The sequence below is a fragment of the Phaenicophaeus curvirostris genome, chromosome 3 (assembly GCF_032191515.1).
Source record: "Phaenicophaeus curvirostris isolate KB17595 chromosome 3, BPBGC_Pcur_1.0, whole genome shotgun sequence".
Taxonomy (NCBI): domain Eukaryota; kingdom Metazoa; phylum Chordata; class Aves; order Cuculiformes; family Cuculidae; genus Phaenicophaeus; species Phaenicophaeus curvirostris.
The window spans coordinates 12,680,569-12,698,521 of record NC_091394.1 but is presented as its reverse complement, the minus strand read 5'-3'; the positions used below and the strand labels follow the sequence as shown (position 1 = coordinate 12,698,521).

The following is a 17,953-nucleotide window of genomic DNA, read 5'->3' as shown; positions in this document are numbered from 1 at the left end:
CTGGGCTGCCAGCGCACGTTGCTGTTTCATGCTGAGCTCCTCATTCATCAAGCGTGCAGCCTTGCACTTACTACCTCCTATAGTTACCAAACCCAAAGCCTGCTGCATTTTGTAACCTCCCATGCACGCTGGGGTCAGGCCAGGCCTGAGGCCACACAGCCAGGCAAGGTGAGTCACAGCCACCCCCCTGGCTTGCTCTGCCACCACCGCCAGGCCTCCAAGAAGCGGAGCAGAAGTGCGGAGCAGAAGTGTGGAGAGACACACACCTCCCCCCCACCCCCAGCGGAAGCAACAAGGAGGCAGGCTACTTCCTATGAGCTTTGCCCCAGCTGCTAAAGCACCAGGCTTGCCTGCCCGCAGTGGAAACTCTTACAGGCGGGGGCCAAACCTGCTGTGACCAACATACCCACTTGCTTACAGCCTCCCTGACAGAGCTTGGCTGGGCAGTGAAAGGACAAGCAGCAGTCACACTGATAACAAAAGTGGCAGCAAATAAATGCTCTAAGACTCATTTAGGAGTTTTAGAAAGCAAGCATCCTTTAATCAGGCCTAGGCAACATAGAATCATAGAATAGTTTGGGTTGGAAAGGACCTTAAAGATCATCTAGTTCCACTCCCCTTGCCATGGGCAGGGACAAGTCCCACCAGACCAGGCTGCCCAAGGCCCCATCCAACCTGGCCTTGAACACCTCCAGGGATGAGTCATCCACAATTTCCCTGGGCAACCTGTTTCAGAGCCTCACCACCCTCATTGTGAAGAATTTCTTCCTAAGATCTAGTCTAAATCTTCTCTCCTCCAACTTAAAGCCACTCTCTCTCATCCTATCACTACATTCCCTTGTAAAACATCCCTTCTATCTTGTATGTCCCCTGTACAGTGAGACAAAAGCTGGTTACAGAACATATTTCCCACTTACATGCATACGTATAAATATTCCCAGAAATTTTATACATATTCTATTACTTTCCAAGGACTAATTTTAATGTTATTATGAACTTCACAAGGCCAAACCTCTTGCTAATTTGGAGCTTTCGTGCCAGCACTTTGGCTGACCTTGCATTTCAGATAGAAAAAGGCTGCAAAGAGAGATGATTGAAGAAGACACGTCTGTTCAGCACAGAGCTTAACACAAAACACGATCACAGAACCACAGAATAGTATGGATTGGAAGGAAGCTTAAAGATCATCCAGTTCCAACCACCCTGCCACGGGCAGGGACACAACCTAATAGACCAGACTGCCCAAAGACCCATCCAACCTTGTCTTGAACACTTCTAGGCAGGGGGATCCACAACTGCCCTGAGCAACCTATTCCAGTGTTTCACCATCCTCATTGTGAAGAATATCTTCCCAATGTCTAATCTAAATTTTCACCTCTCCAATTTAAAGCCATTCTCCCTCATCCTATCGCTACATGGCCTTGTAAATGTCCCTCCCCAGCTTTCTTCTACACCCTCTTCAGGTACTGGAAGGCCATATTAGGTCTCCCTGGAGCCTTCTCATCTCTGGGCTGAACAACGCCAACTCTCTCAGTTGGTCCTCACAGCGGAGTTGCTCCACTCCTCTCAGCAGCCTGATCTAGTGGGAGGTGTCTCTGCCCACGGTAGGGAGCTTGGAACTGTATGATCCTTAAGGTCCCTTCTGACCCAAAGCATTCTATGATCATCTTCACAGCCCTCTGGACCTGTTCCAACAGATCCGTATCTTCTTATGTTGGGGATTTCAGAACTGGACACAGTAATCCAGATGAGGTCTCACACGAGCAGGGTAGAGGGATAAAATCACCTCACTGGCCTGCTGGCCACGCTTCTTTTGATTCAGCCCAGGGCACTGTCGGCCTTCTGGGCTGCGAGCTCACACTGCCGGCTCCTGCTGAGCTTCTCATTCACCAAGCACGCAGCCTGGCTCATTTACTACCTCCTACCGTTCCCAAATCCACAGTTTTCTAGAGAAAGCGCTGGCCGCAGGACGTATTTCCCACTGGCACGCACACGTACCAATTTTCCCAGAAGCCTTACCCACAGCCTATCACTTTCCGAAGGGCTAACTTCAAAGTTACTACGAGCTTCCCAACAGCCACACCTCTTGCTGCTGTGGAGCTCCGGCGCCCACTATGGCGCTCGGCTTCGCCTTGGAGGGGCAGGAGAGGCGCCCCCCCCCCTCCCCGCCCCGAGCCAAGCTCGCGCCCTGCAGCACGAGGCGCGCGCGTGTGCCCGGCCCGCGCGTGCGCGGTGCGGCGAACCGGGGGTGGGGGGAGCCGGGCCTCGCTTCCGCCCGCGTGCTCAGCGCGGGACGCGGGTTGTAGTGGGGGGTGGGGGAGGGAAAGAGAGACATGGCGAGTCTGATCCCCGCGTCGGCGTCTTCTTCTTCTTCGTCTTCTTCCCCAGCCGGCGCCCCATCCCGTAGCAAGAAGCGTCCGGCCAGCCCGGGCACCGGCAGCGGCCCCGCCAAGAAGAAGAAAGCGGCAGCGCCGGGCGGCTCGCAGGTAATGGAGGGAAGGGGGGAGGGGAGGAGAGCAGCGCGCATGCGCGGCCGTGGCCGCCGCCTCCCGCGCGGGCTCGTTACCGCCCCCCCGTCCCGCCTTCGGGGGTCCCCAGAGCCCATCCAGTCACACCCCCCGGCCGTGGGCAGGGGGACCGCCCGCCAGAGCAGGCTGCCCGAGGCCCCAGCCAACCTGGCCTTGGGCACCTCCAGGGATGAGGCAGCCGCAGCTTCCCTGGGCAACCTGGGCCAGGGCCTCACCACCCTCATCGTGAAGAAATTCTTTTCAGTGTCTAGTCTAAATCTTCTCCCCTCCAATTCATAGCCATCCTGTCACAACAACCCTTTGTAAACAGTCCTTCTTCAGCTTTCTTGTAGCTCCTTTCAGGTACTGGAAGGTTGCTATAAGATCTCCTCAGAACCTTCTCCTCCAGGCTGAACAACCCCAACTTTCTCAGCCTGTCCCCATATGGGAGGTGCTCCAGCCCCTGATCATCTTTGTAGCCCTCCCCTGGACCTGTTCCAACAGCTCCATATCCTTCTTATGTTGGATATTCCAGAACTGGACAGAATACTCCAGGTGAGGTCTCACAAGAGAGGAATAGAGGGGCAGAATCACCTCACTCGACCTGCTGGCCGTGTTTCTTTTGATGCAGCTGAGGATACGGTTGGCCTTCTGGGCTGCGAGTGCACACTGCTGGCTCATTTCTAGCTTCTTTTCATCCCAAGTTCTTCTCTGCAGGGCTGCTCTCCAGGGAACAGTTCGCTGCTGGATGCCTGCTGCTGAGGTAGTAGCCCTCAGGCTGGCAGTTTCTATGTGTTTGAACACGTGGTTACTCCTTGTATCCTTCTGTAGCATGGTGGTTGTGTCCCCTCTGTGTACCTGGCTAACCCAGCAGTAGAGCTCTCATGCCTTCTCCAGTTGGGCGTGTAACTAAGGACCAAAGCTTAATGGAGATTCACTTGAAGCTGTGTTTAAAATCACCTAACTCTCTGCAATGTAGTACATTTAGCATAGAGAAAAAGAGGCTGAGGGGAGACCTTATCACTGTCTACAACTACCTGAAAGGAGGTTGTAGCGAGGTGGGTGCTGTTCTCTTGTCTGAAGTAACAAGTGATAGTATGGGAGGAAACGGCCTCAAGTTGCACAAAGGGAGGTTCAGATGGCAGGAAAAAATTCTTCACTGAAACAGTAACCAGGTGCTGGAACAAGCTGCCCAGGGAGCTGGTTTATTCACCATTTCTGGAGATATTTAAAGAATGGGTAGATAAGTTGCTCACTGATATGATTTAGTAGTGGACAGGTATGGTTGGACTTGATGATCTCAAAGGTCTTTTCCAACCAAATGATTCTATGATTTTATGCATTGACACTTTTTTGTCAAATTGTTTTGTTTCCATGCTTACCTTCACTTTGTACCTGCCTGTTTGAGCCAAACACAGGCAAAGTGCTTGAACAACCACAAAACTACAGATAAAATGAAAAGAATATATTTATTCCTGTTACCTCCCAGTGCAGGGCAATTCCAAAATAGCACCCGAGCAGAGGATGCACAACTGACAATGCAGGCACCCCGGAGCTCACTCGGGCCTTGCTAGAAAGCATTAGAGTGACCTGCTGCTCTTCTCTCCTATTTGTCAGGGGAGAGCAGCCTTTTGATCTTTCTCCTGCCAGAGCTGGAATCTGAATGTGTTATAAGGCCTGGAGTTTCACAGGCCTATGTTACATAAACGTAAAAGCTCTGCTCAGCAAACACACAAGACTAAATGACAATTAGTATGGAATATGTGTTTTTTGACATCTCAGATGCAATGTCCCTTGAGAGTGTTGTAGTTCTTGTGTTATGTTCCCACACAGACATTATGCCATACCTGAGCTCTGTATGAACGCCTACAGACACCAACCTCTCATTGTGCATAATGGTGATTTTAATTTTAGGTGGTTGAGCTGTCTCAGAGGAGAAACTAACACATCCAACAAGCACATTTAACAGCTGCCAGTTCTATTGTGTGCAGCTCAAATACAGTTTTGCATTATGGCCTTCTCTCAGTTGAGTTAAGTGGACCTAATACTGAAATGTAAAATGACAATATAACTTAAGAACCCAAGTTTTGGAGAACATGGTCAGGGAGGGAGAAGGTCTATTAACGTGAGCATCTCCCAGTTGCAGTGGGTATTACAGTCTCTGTTTCTGCATTGTGCAACACCCATGTGTCCACAAACCCATCCCCAGCTGATGCCATCTGCCCCTTGGTCACGAGGTAACATCTCAACTCCAAAACTAAGCCCCGGAAGAGGTTTGGAATCAGCACATATATGACATCTATATAGACTTTAGATGCAGTATGTCTTGCATTACTTCTTTTAGAAAGATTTCAGCATCTGGAGGGGTAAAAAAGGGTTGGAAAAAATGGTAGTCTATCCCCCCCACCCCAGCCCCCACTCCCAAAATGATTCTTCACAGTAATATTTAATGAACTGTAACAGCAGCATAGCTACAAAGCATGCAGTACTGTCAGTTAGGTTGCTTATTTTCACAAGCCATGGGATGAGGTGAACGTTTCTGCATTTTTCAGCAGATCATCTCTCCAGACAATTGAAAGCCATTGTGTACAGGCACAAACCCTTCCTCATTGAGGATGATACTCTTGTAGCACTTGTTTTTACCCTGTGGCTGTTATATAGTTTCTTTTCTTTTTCTGGTGGGTTTATCCCTTGGAGAGGGAGCATGAGCCTTAGTGCTTAATGTAGCTAACAAACTGCACTGCAGCTGCGAAAAATTACTGCCTAGCATGATCACGTTTCACAACTTTTTCAAGGTCTAGTAGAGATAACGGTCTGGATTTTCTAGCATGGAGAGGACTGCTCTGTGCATGTGTGCATATATGTGTATATGCAGATATAAAACATTATATAATTACATATAATTTAAATGTGTATAAATGTTTTTGTATTTAAAAACCTTCCCCAAACCCTTCAGCCTCTAAAGCTGTTTTCTGAAGGTCACACTAAACGTAAGCCCTGTGGATGGCTTCCAGTATTGTGAGGCAGTCCATGATTTCTTACTCAAACTGGGTTTTGATACTGTGTGATAAACAGCTCTTGCAATTCTTCTCACAAGTGATTTCAGTGGAGAAAAGAGTAATTTCTCAACATTATGTCCAAGTCAGCATACGCATTCACTGACTTCAGCAGTGCAGATCAATCCCACAAGGAAAAGAAAAAAAAACTGAGTCTCAGAAAATGCGTAACCTTAGGAATGGGGCAAGAAACAGCTCGTTGATCTTCTAGCAATCACATTCAATGTTGCTGACTCGCTCTGGAGCAAGCCAGTTCAAACAGAAATGAAGTAGGGGCTTTGCATTCTTTTGAGTTAGAAACATTGATCATTGGGTACTTTCTTCTGCAGTACTTTATTAAATCTTGATCTCCAGAAGTCCTTATAAAGTCCTTAATTAATTGCTGACTATTGTACTTTTTCTGGGTGAGGAAACTTGTGACACAATGAAATGCGCAGTAATTCTAGTCTGCTGAGCTATTCAGAGTATATCCAGTCAACAAGCTCTTAACACTCTATTTTATAATTTATCCAGTTTTCAAATGGCTCAGCCATTCATCCATGAATTTTAAATGCTTTTCCTGACTCTATTATATGACAGTATTGAGTAATTGTGGGATTTTATTTTAATTTTTTACCTTCAAACAAGTAGAATTCCTCTGGCAGTCTGATAGGTAGACACCTTTAATACACACCACTTTCAGCACAGGTTTATAAGTAGCACTTGTTAATCTTCTGATTGTTCACTTCCCTAACGTACCCTTTCGATATTTTTTAACAGCCTTTTACAGCCTGTTCTCAGCTTTTCAGAAGCCAAATATATTGTGCCATAGATCAGCATGAAATGTTTTCCATTTTAAATATAGTGTATTAACTGATAACAGCGTATTAACTGGTAACTTCTGCTGAGATCTCTGTGACTGGCCTACATGAAAATACGCTTCACATTGTGCCAACTGTGAACTTACATCTGTGATTCCATCACTGTAAAATTAAATAAAAAGGAGCTTTTTCAAGTTCTGCAAATCACATATTTTGTTTCTGTTTTGCATGCTTTAATGTTGCACGTAGCTATCACAGTGCTGGCCCTGAAAGACTTTTGCATTTTTCCTATTTTTTTCACGTTTGAACTTCCTTCTGCCTGTCTTAACTGTCACTTTGAGTAGATGAAAATTCTATTTCTATTACGTTTCTGCTAATTACACCTACTGCTGCCATGATGCTTCGTAACTACCAGCAGTCATACTGCAAAAGCTTAGCACAACAGTCTAAAGTTACTCAGAAGAAGGTTTTCCATTTGTGTGCAGATACTTAAGGCTGTCATATCCAAACACAATGTCAGAAAGACAAACATTAGATCTGGTAAATCCATAGTTTTAAAAAATACGTTGTTTTTTAATAAAACAAATTTGCTTTAGTGTAGTGATGCGATGTAATCAACTAGTTCGAGTAAGCAGGTGTATCCTACAAGAAGGTGCTATTGTCATACAGAATATAGATTTTTATGAACCCAAATTTAATTATATTTTTCCAGCATATGAATTGCTACTTTCTCTAAGATACACCTTAGGGACGTTACCAAAAAATGTTCATCATTTGTATGAGTTACTGACCCAAAAGTATTGAGTCATGTTTGTTTTGGAAGCACATTGCACATGGGGCTTGTCAGTTGTGTCTACAGAAGGAGACGTACTCTTTTTGGACATAGTGCCTGTATTTACTAAATGAAAAGTTAAAAGTGCGTTTACAGGAAAGCATGATTGCAAATTGATTGCATCACTTTTATTAGCCTTACACAATTATTCCTCCCATGCAGTTGTGCCACTGAAAAATACCTGTCTTTGCTGCAGCAGCACATTTTTAATGCTGAGGGTTGCTATGTATATTAAATGGTGACATTCATGTGTCAAACCCAATGCTGTTTAGTGGTTTATATAGCACTGTTCAGTTAGATGTCCTTGCCCAATGATTCCCAATACTGCTGTGCTCATTCAGCTCCATTGCTGCTTCTTGTGCAGACTTGTCTCCAGGTCTCCTATCCTTACTTTTTTTAATCACTTGGCCTGGGGTAGAATCTTTGACACTGATCTTAAAAAGCCACTAGTTCCTCTACCTTAATGTTCACACCATTGTTTTTATTTTACAGCAACAGGAAGATCTTGAAAGAGTATATTCTACATCAAGATGTAATTGATGAAAGAAAATGTTTGCCCATGACAGCTGGCAAGCTTAAAAGACAGAATTTGCAGTGAGATAAGATAATGATTTGGGGAAAAAAAAAAAAAAGGAAGTTATTTTGTTGGAGAACAAGTAAAGAGAGAAAATATGCTAAGTATTATGGCAAATGTATGTTTGCTTACATTATTTATACTTTAGATAAGTGATGAACTACAGTAAGATCTTTACTTTGAGAATTGCATTATGGTTCATTTTACATTTTGAATTGATGTAAAATGTCCTTTAAACTACAGAAATCCACGGAGAATGCTTTTTGTTTCCTTCCTTTCCTTTATTGTAGTGGCAGCAGGTCTTGGTACCATTTGGAAAATAAAGACTGAACGTTCTCTTCTCCAATGGTATTTAAGAGTTAAATTATTAAATGTATTGATTTTATCTCTAATTTGGAATATTGCAACAGTGCTACTGGCAACTGTCATTTTATGTAACTAGCTGTTGTATGTATACTTAATACTTTCTGTGTTTCTTAGTCTGTACTTAAAAACAGAAGGTATACAAGAATATTAGAAAATACAGAAGTCAAAATGGTTTAAAGTTACAGTCCTAAAACTAAAAGGGGCAACTTTAAGTATGTTTGGAACTCTATTTTTATTTTAAATGTAACTGAACAATGATGTTTTATATTGTAAACTGAAGATCATCAGATCAGTGTTCTGGTAGACATCTGTATGTTCAACAAGGAGACTTCAATATATGCATATTAACATGGTTACTGTTAGGTATCCAGAATCTGTCCAGCACTAAAGCACTAAAGACAGAAAGCTTACTGTACTGCATAAATAGCATGGAATCGCACTGTAAACCATCAGTAAATTTAATCAGTTCTCTTGTAATGCTGTTTTACCAAGCCTATCACTGTAAGTAGGAAACCATCAAATCAATTTTAAAATAACTTTGTTTTAAAGAGTCCATTTGATCTAGCTGTAATTTCCTCAAAAATGAGGTTAGGGAGAGTTTAACTACAGAATGGGTGAGTACCACTACAACTGCTGAGCTGAACTGCTGCTCTCACCATGTTCTGGACAAGTACCTCCTTTTGTACATAGCGGTATAATAACTTTCTGAGTTGAAATAAAAATTACCTAGTTACAAATTCAGACCCTGCTTAAAGACTTCCTTCAATCAGTATAACACTAAACTTGCTCCAATTATTATCGCGTTATTCCATATAAGACTTTCTGTAACAGAAAAACATGATTTTCCTCTGTAAATGAAAATCTAATAAACAAGATGCGTTTCTACCAATCCTCCTGCCTTGAAAGAGATGGCATGACCCTGATGCAGCATGGTAGTAGGGAGATGTAAGTACATGTTTCTTTGCCAATTTATTAAAAAGCTATTACATCATTATGCTCTAGACTACACTTTTTTTTAAACCGTCTTTGATCCCTTAAGGTGATGATGGTGACTGAAGAATGCATGAATTTAACCAATGAAGCAGTAGCAGTCTGAAGATACTGCTTGCATGGAATAGTATCTTTAAGAGACATAACATGCTTCCAGGGGATGTTAACTCAAACCTAATTAAATTTATTTAAAGGACACTTTCATTGGATAAGATCTAGATATCCTGATACAAGTGCAGTCAATTGCTAATTACTTATGAGAACTGCTGAGATGAGTTCTTCAAGTTCAGCCACTTGCACACTTATTCACAACCCTACCCAAGGGTTTTGGCTCTTACAAAACCAGTTCAGCCAGTTTAAAACAAATTGCCGTGTCCCACCAAGAGTTCTAGCAGGTAGTGTTTAAGTTCAGATAGCTATCCTGCTGGTAGGTAACACATTCTGACTTTACACTGCCTCTCAGCAGACCACAGAATAATCGAAATCTCCCAAACTTGCAGTTCTCTGTATGAAGCGCTCAGAGGGTCACCGCTTACATCTCCTAATCCTTTCAAACGTGACCACAAAGATACTCTCTGCAACAAAGCAGATAGTGAACAGCTGAAATATTAAGCGTCTCTTCTTCTATGAGGTTTTTGTACTCTTCCCAAAAAACCAGCATATTTTCACACAGTCCACTAATGAGAGCCAGGATTATCCTGAGATACCAGTTTTTGTCACTTGCATGTTTGAAGTCAAATCTGTTAAAGAACTCAAATCCTCCTCGTCCCTGATGGGGGAAAATGATAATTAAAAGACAGTTAGCAGATTTTGCAGGGAAATCTGGCAAAACTTATGTGTGTTTTAAGTTTAGTTTTATTTTTTAAAAAAAGGAATTGCTTTTGTAGAACCATCTAGATTAAGAGAAGCTGTCAAAACTAAGAGCTAAGAATTGACATTGCTTGACATTCATCACATATTGAAAGATTTAGATGATCTGTAATCATAAAAGTATGTGAATTTCCAAACCAGTCTATGCCAGTCTCAGAGAATTACCGACTCCCCAACCAAATGTGATTAGATTTTAGATTTAGAGTAAACACAGATGTGTTATGTTGTAGCAAGGCAAAAGCATATGTGTATTGACTTCTACTACGGGTGTCAGTATGCTGATGTCATGCATTTTTTTACCCTTCTCCTTTTATCCTAGTAGAGAATTTTAATTTTCCACTTAGCTAACAGAAAATTGAAAGTCTTATGATCACACTTGATTTCAGGATTCATAATCAACATGCAAGAAACTTATGAGAGATAATAAAGATGGTTCACTACTTCTATCATAAGGAGATAAAGTAGGACAGGTTATTTTTTGAAATAGAAAGAGCTATCTAAGATGCTGCATGCGTGTACTTAAGCATGACATTTTGCCTGAGAGGTAGTGCTCCTTAAAAGCAATCTCAGAATCCATTTAGCGTATTAAAAGATTAATATTAACAAAATAAAACTTGGAATAACTTAACTGACTAGGTATTGCAGATCTGAGGAGCTGTCAGACTGTTTTTCACATTCCTGTCAAGAGTAATGCTTGTGTTAGGCAATAACTTCTGTTCTTGTTTTAGCAAGGCATTAGTAGTTGTATAAATATATTAATTTTGGATTAGAAAGGCTGAAAGAAATATTAATTAGGTAGCCTGGGATGGTTTTAAAAACATTTTCTAACCATTCCAAGAATACAAAATGGAGACATTGACTATTTATTTAGACCTACAGAAAGCTATAAAAGTTGTGACACTCTGTGTTGTGAAATATATCTGGCCCTCATATCAGAATTCTGATCCCTGAACAGCATGTCTTGTCTCACTGCAAAACACACCTGCAACTTCAAGAGGCACAGTTAGGCAATCTATTACCTTCTCAGGTCCCAAAAGGAGGGAGTCCCAGGCTTCTTCTATGTTCTTCACTCTTACCCACCTCCACAAGTCTCAGCTGTGTGCTCCTGCCCCTTTCATCGTGCCAGTTTTGGTACTCATCAGACCTGCTCAGCCACTGATAGAGGTTGTGAGTCAGAAGACTAACTAACCAAACCTTCCCTCTCTCCCAGGAAGCTGTGTTGTCTCCTGCTGCATTGATGAACTGGGCTGATTCACCAGGAGGTCTAACAGGTGTTAGCGGTAGCCCAAGGAAGAATCAGGACCACATGGCAAGGAAAACCACTTTTCCACGACAAGCAAGCTAGTTCATAAGCTTATGATTGCAGGTTTCATTAGTTTACCGTAACAAACTCAATGTAGACTGCAGCAGTTCAAGATCTGATTCACTAGTAGATCCAGCGTCTGTGCCTCTGGGAAGACCTGGAGAGTAACAGTTTCAGCTGTCATATTGCTTGTCTTTCAGTCTCTAAGTACCTTAGAACTGATTCTACAAATTCCAGCAAGCTCTGTGAGATGCTACTAAAATAAGCTAGCAGGAAATACTAAAGGCTAGTCCTAATTATGCTTCTCCTTGAAGATATGGGCAATTCTTTCCACCTGGGATTCAGAACCAGGAGCATATGCCTTTCTAAAAGCAGATATTAAACCCTTTCTTTTAAAAGTAGAACAGAAGTCAAATTTATGGCACTGCTACTTGCTTTTTATGTCATGTGTACTTGCAAGTACTTGCTATGTCCTCCACTTGAAGTTATTCTTGTTCCTGCCACTACCAGAGGGGGTTTAGACCCTCTTTACCCCACATACACCCTAACTGTCAGGCTGGAAGCCAGTCTGATGTAGTGGCAGGGGAGCATGGAAGTGTTTTCTCCTCCACAGTCGAGGGTGGAAGTTTGTTTCTAAGAAAATGACTGTAGTCTGGTCTTGAACACAGTTGTCAGAATGATCTGCTTATGTATTTTAGGTATTTAGTTGTGTTACGTGTTTTGTCTAAAGATAATTTTAATGCAGTATACACAGTTTTGCAAACAGGGATCAGAAGTCTTTTCCTTCCCTCCGAAAAAAAGCTATATAGTCATGCCATCTAATAACACACATATATGTTGTAATAAAAAATGCATCACTGTTAATTCAAGAAACAAATTTGAAATGGATAGAAGGAAACTGTTTTGTGAGTAATAGGTGTTTAAAATGTAGAGTCCATCATTCTGGGAGGGGTGAATATCAGTAGTTACGTGGTTTGTAATCATCCTGCCCCAGGATGTAAGTGCTGGGTGACTCATGAAAATAAAATTGTCCTTGCTGTTTTTAAGACCTTTTCTGTGCATAAGGAATATTTTGGGGAATTAAAAGAATAATCCTTATGTAAATCATTGCAGGCCAGTGCTGGGATTTATCACCTGAAGAGATACTTGTAGTATCACATCTGCCCTTTTATCATTTATTAAACAGAGAGAAATGATTTGTTGTGTATCTTATCTCCTCAATTTTCATGACAATGACAAAATATCACACTTTCATGTGATTCCATGCACAACCTGCATAATACGTGAATTACATAAAATCTGTCAATTTAAAAAGATAGGTAATTTTGTAAACATCTACAGGTCTAGGGCTGAAACCTCTACACAGTTTTAATCAAGTTAGGTTTTTTACCCCTTTTTTCTACCCTTACACTATTGGCATGCTTGAAGCACTACCTCCTCTGTGTTCATAAGGATGCAATGTGCTTATGACAACAGCCTTACTGCTTCTTCATATTTATGCTTCTCTGAGTTAGAGAAAGAACGAGACAGTCAGGAAAGGCTGAGATGTCTGTGATAGTTTGTGCATAAATTAGGCAAGGTTTACAGTAATGGATAGGGTCACTTAAGTGTTACAACTGGAAAAATCAAATAAGCTTTCAAGCATACAAATATTTTTTTAAATCTGAAAATGAAACAGCAAATTCCCATGCTGAATGCAGAACAACTGCTTAGAGTTTGGTTAGTTATGTATCAAGTACACCATCTTTGAAGAGAAGGTTAGTGGCATTCCAGGAGTACAGGTGTTTATCAAGGAAGGGAGAGAGCATTATGAAAATAGTCATCATCTAGGAGAAAGGAGAAGAGAGTTAAAACCCTGTAGGAAACTGCATGAAAGTTATGTGCCATGAAAACAGTCTTCCTGTTGAGTCAGTGGTGTATTGGTATGCAGTACATCCAGAAGCTTGTCTTAATTTTCCAGAAAAACAGTACACTTAATGAAAGATGACCCCTCTGCCTAGAAACTTTGTTACATTTATGCCCTGAAACCATCAGGACTACAAAAATACTGCTGAAATGGAACATGCAGAAATTAGGGCAGTAATTAACATGAGTTATATGACTGTTCATGACCAAAAGAGCTTTTTGTTAATAAAACCTGTATTTTCTATTTTATAGGATATTGATTTCTAACTAGGGAGATGGAGAGTTGCCCAGAGAGCTATGGAATCTCTGTCCTTGAAGGTGTTCAAGATTTGCTGGTACAAAGTCCTAAGCAGCCTGGTCCAAGGTCAATTTTGACCCTTCTTTGAGCAGAAGGTGGGATAGTGATGTCCTGAGACCCCTTTCAGCCTCAGTGATTCAGTGTTCCCATTTCTCATTTCAGACATTTGATTTATGTGATTAAGATAGGTGGGCCCTCCCCATAGATTCCTACCATGGGCCGATCAGGGTACATCAGTTGGGTACTTTTCCCCAGAGTTTATTAAGGAAGCACAAAATTCAGTGTCTGCACGTAGACAGTATTAATTCTCCCTGCACTGTCACAATGTTTGTTTTTTTGTAGAACTGCTTTTCCCTGGGAGGAGCAGCACAATGTTGTTACAACAAAAAGTAACTCTTACTAGGATGGAAGGCCACTTTTCACGGAATTTTTCACGGAAAGGGTCACTGGGCACTGGAACAGGCTGCCCAGGGAGGTGGTTGAGTCACCTTCCCTGGAGGTGTTTAAGGCACGGGTGGACGAGGTGCTAAGGGGAATGGTTTAGTGTTTGATAGGAATGGTTGGACTCGATGATCCGGTGGGTCTCTTCCAACCTGGTGGTTCTATGATTCTATGATTTTCCTTGATACATGCACAGTGTGTTCAGGCTCCTCCAGCCAAAGCAGTTGGCTGGAAAGTCCTTATTCATTCAGTTGACCATCTTTTTTTTACATAGTTTAGAGCTCTAATAGCGATGCTAGTTTGAGTGTCACATTAATGACCTCAAATTTTCTCAAATCAGGAATTGCATTTTCTCCTTATTTTTTGTTAAACCTGTTTGTTGCAGCCACAGAATTACCCTTTTAATCCTTCTCCTTTCCATCTGTCCAAGAAGTATTTTTTTATTTGCAAAGAATTCATTGTTGGAAACTTCTTAAAATATCCTGTTAAACCTTTCACAAACTGTTAAATACTATGTTTCCCTCTCATGTGCAACCATGCATATGATACCAAAACGCCACTAGTTCTAATTTAGTATAAAAATCAAATATTTTAATAGTTCTGTTCTGTTTCAACTCCAGCAAAAAAGGCAGTCAGGATACAAGTTGTTATGGAAAACGCTGAACTGTCTGGCTCTTTTCAGATGTGCTGCAGTTTCTCAATTTCAGTATACCATCAGGGTGAAGTGTACGAGCACAGAACTTACATAGTTGAGCAAAGAACCACATACTTGTATGAATATTTCTGCAAATATTGCAGAAGTTTCCCTTGAAATTAGCATCGATATACAACTCTCTCCTCCATTTTCCTCCTGAGCAACCTCAAAACAGTCTTCAATAGATACTTTTACTACCTTATTTTCATGTAAATTAGAATTTACCGGATGTTTATTTTGGTTCAGTCATCAGGGTTTTTTTCATTATCCAGTTAAATGTAAGTATCTATAGGGTAATGCATTTGCAATTTTTCTGAGTACAGGAGACCTGGTGTGCTATTCAAAGCAGGAATTGAGTTTGCTAGATGGAGGAAAGTGGATGTAGTATTCAGGGCATGTCCAGGCAGATTTTTTTTTTTGTCCTGTAATATGAGGCAAACAATAAGGATGAAATGTGTAGTCTGAAGAATTTTAAAAACTTTCTCTTCCTGTCCTCTTTGAAAGACCTTTGGACCATCTGATACAATTACTACTCTATGATATGCTATGCCTTTGATAAACTTTCTGAAGGTTTGTAGAAAGAATATTTTTAGTCTCAATTGCTTTAGAAGTAGAATGTTCCATATGTCACTGCACCTAACGTTTGTCTTTCTGACATTTGCGTTGGGGTATGACAGTCTTAAGTACCTGCACACAAATGGAAAACCTTCTTCTGAGTAACTTTAGAATGTTGTGCTTAGCTTTTGCAGTACGACTGCTGGTATTTACAAATGTATCATGGCAGCAGTAGGTGTAGTTATCAGAAACATAATAGAAGTAGAATTTTTATCTATTCAAAGTGACAGTTAAGACAGGCAGAAGGAACTTCAAATGTGGAAAAAATTGGAAAAATACAAAAGTAAAGTTTTGTTTTCTGTATCTGTTTACCAGTTATTCCGAAACATCTGAATTTAATGTTTGAGTGTTCCAGTTCGGGTCTGTTAGTTCTAAGAAAATAGATAGAATAGGAGCTCTGGAGGACAGATAGACCCTATCTTTACTCAAAACTAGTTAGTTGCCTTTCCTTGAACAAATATTGGTTGGTTTGTTTTGTTTGGTTGGTTGGTTGGTTTTTTCACTTGAACATTGATTCCGGTCAAAACAAATGATGTTTTACAGAATAAACTAGGATCAGGAAACTTGAGTGTTTTTTTGCAGAATGGAATTCCTTTCATGTCAGCCATAGCAGCTGATGTCTTTTTGCTTTCCTTATCCCTAGTTCAGTCACACGTAGATGAATGGACTTGGATCCTTCTCCTACGTTGGCTGAAGCCTCTACTTTGACAACGGGATTTTGATATGCTCCCTGAGCAGCATTACAGTGTTAACAGCACATGAGCAGATTGCAACCCTCCAGTCCTTTCTCCTGAAATACTTTGACCTCAACTATTCTATATCAAGTAATGTATTTTAAACTTTAAGAAGCAGTTTAGCCAAAGTCCTTTATGGGACTGATTTTTTTCTGATAGAGAGAGGAATGTACTGTTAGTTTTTGTAAAAATTCAGTTGTGATTTACTCTAGTCTTACTTGCTACTATGCTTCCATCTATTTTCAGTCTTAAAGCCCATCAATTTAGAAAACTTTTTTTCCCTTGAGGAATCAAATATTCTGTTAGGTGGGCTCAGTTTTACCCTTGGTGAAAGTATGAACTAACACATGTTTTTTCATTCCAGATATACTGAAATCTTTAGCTCCAGAGCTGCTTCAACATGCCATTCAGCTCATGATTTTGTCCAAGTTACAATTTTCTTAATAAAGAAAACTGTCAAACGTTATAAACAAGGAATAGTCCCAATCCACCAAATGAAATGTGAAAGTGAAAGGTCCTTTGCAATTATTTAAGCCAAGGGGAGCTTTGTGGCAAATGCAAATTAAAGCAAGCTTTTCTGGGATAGTGTGAAGCTATTCACAGTTGCGTCCCAATTACATTTTATTTGAGGCTTTTCCCCATAGAAATTAGTAATTTTTTTCCTTAAACTAACTGTAAATTATAAAACTGTCTATCATAGTGCTTGAAAGTTTTTAAATGGAAGAACATATTTGACATCTGAAATCCCTTGAGAAGAAATCAGAGCTTTTTTGTTGAAGCTTGTTAGTCTCTTTCTGTGTTTGTCAGTTTAATAATTTTGAAGAGAAGAAAGTAAATTTGAGTTATTCTGGATTTTATTTTTTTTCACGAGTGGTATCAGTAGGAAGGGAGTTCTTGTGTCATGAATTTGCGAGGTCTTTTTCCCCTAGGTTTTTAAGAAATATTTGAAAGGTAGGAATGTAATTAATCCCTTATTCTCCCTTTGGCTGCATTTTTAATTTTGAATTCAAACCCTCACACAGCCTATTAGAGCTTTGCTTTAGGGTGTTTTATACCTCTATCAAAGTGACGGAAGTAATTAGTATTTTATACATTTTGGTAAGTATTTTGTCACTGGAAGCACCAGTGCAGGTGAATGATAATGGTTTGAAGCTCAGGCAGTGACGGGACCCTAAATGAGAATGTCGTCTTTTAATCAAGCGTACTTGGAGTCTATGGTATTGAAATGCCCTACAGAGAACATAGAAAAGCCATCCATCACTTTGTGACAGTCCATTCTTTTAGTGCATGAGTAAAATTTTATTCAGCTTTTCTAAGGTAGTTGGAATGTAAGGTGTTCTAAATCACCTCAAAACAGCAGTGTAAACATTCAAAAGCATAATGTGCAGATGGCTTCCTGGACATCTCCTGTGTCTTTATGTATTTATCTACATTGCAAGTGAAATGTTTTCCATGTCCTGCTTCAAACACCTCCCCCTTCCTTTGATACACACAATAGGCGAGGTTATTTCTAAATTTTAGTCATATGTTTGGAGTTAATTTGTGTAGTTAATTAACTCTTAATACTCAGTGGAAAAACTCCGTAAGTTAGAGGGAAAGATCTGCTGCTTTAGGAAGGGCAGATTTTTTAAGTCTCACACAGAAAAGTAGTTTGACACATGACTCAGAAGTCCTCTGGGGAATTTTTAGCAGAAGCTGACGTACATTTAGTGACATGTACTTGAAATTATGAACCATTATTATAATAATTCAGCAATCTATTTTCAAGATTGTGTTGTTATGTTTGTTTTTAACAACCCTCCCTCAGCTTTCTTTGTAAGTGAAAGCAGCAACTGAGGCCAATGTCATCAGAAGTATTCTGGTTGTCAGACAGGTGGGAGATTTACTTTTGTTATCAATGGAAGCAGAAGCCTGTACCAGGAACCTTGTCTTTTAAGATGACTTGGCAATGATGAAACCCATTAACTT

The 17,953-nt window shown here is 40.8% G+C and overlaps 1 protein-coding gene across 1 annotated transcript in view; it reads left to right on the top strand.

Moving 5' to 3' along the window:
* Nucleotides 1-2,305: 2,305 nt before the first annotated feature.
* The window catches only part of INO80C (INO80 complex subunit C), a 33,724-nt gene continuing 18,076 nt past the window's right edge, over nucleotides 2,306-17,953 (top strand). The window contains exon 1 of the mRNA XM_069853395.1: nucleotides 2,306-2,486. Coding sequence (XP_069709496.1) covers nucleotides 2,334-2,486 — 153 coding nt within the window. The 5' untranslated portion in view covers nucleotides 2,306-2,333. The remainder of the gene's footprint in view (nucleotides 2,487-17,953) is intronic.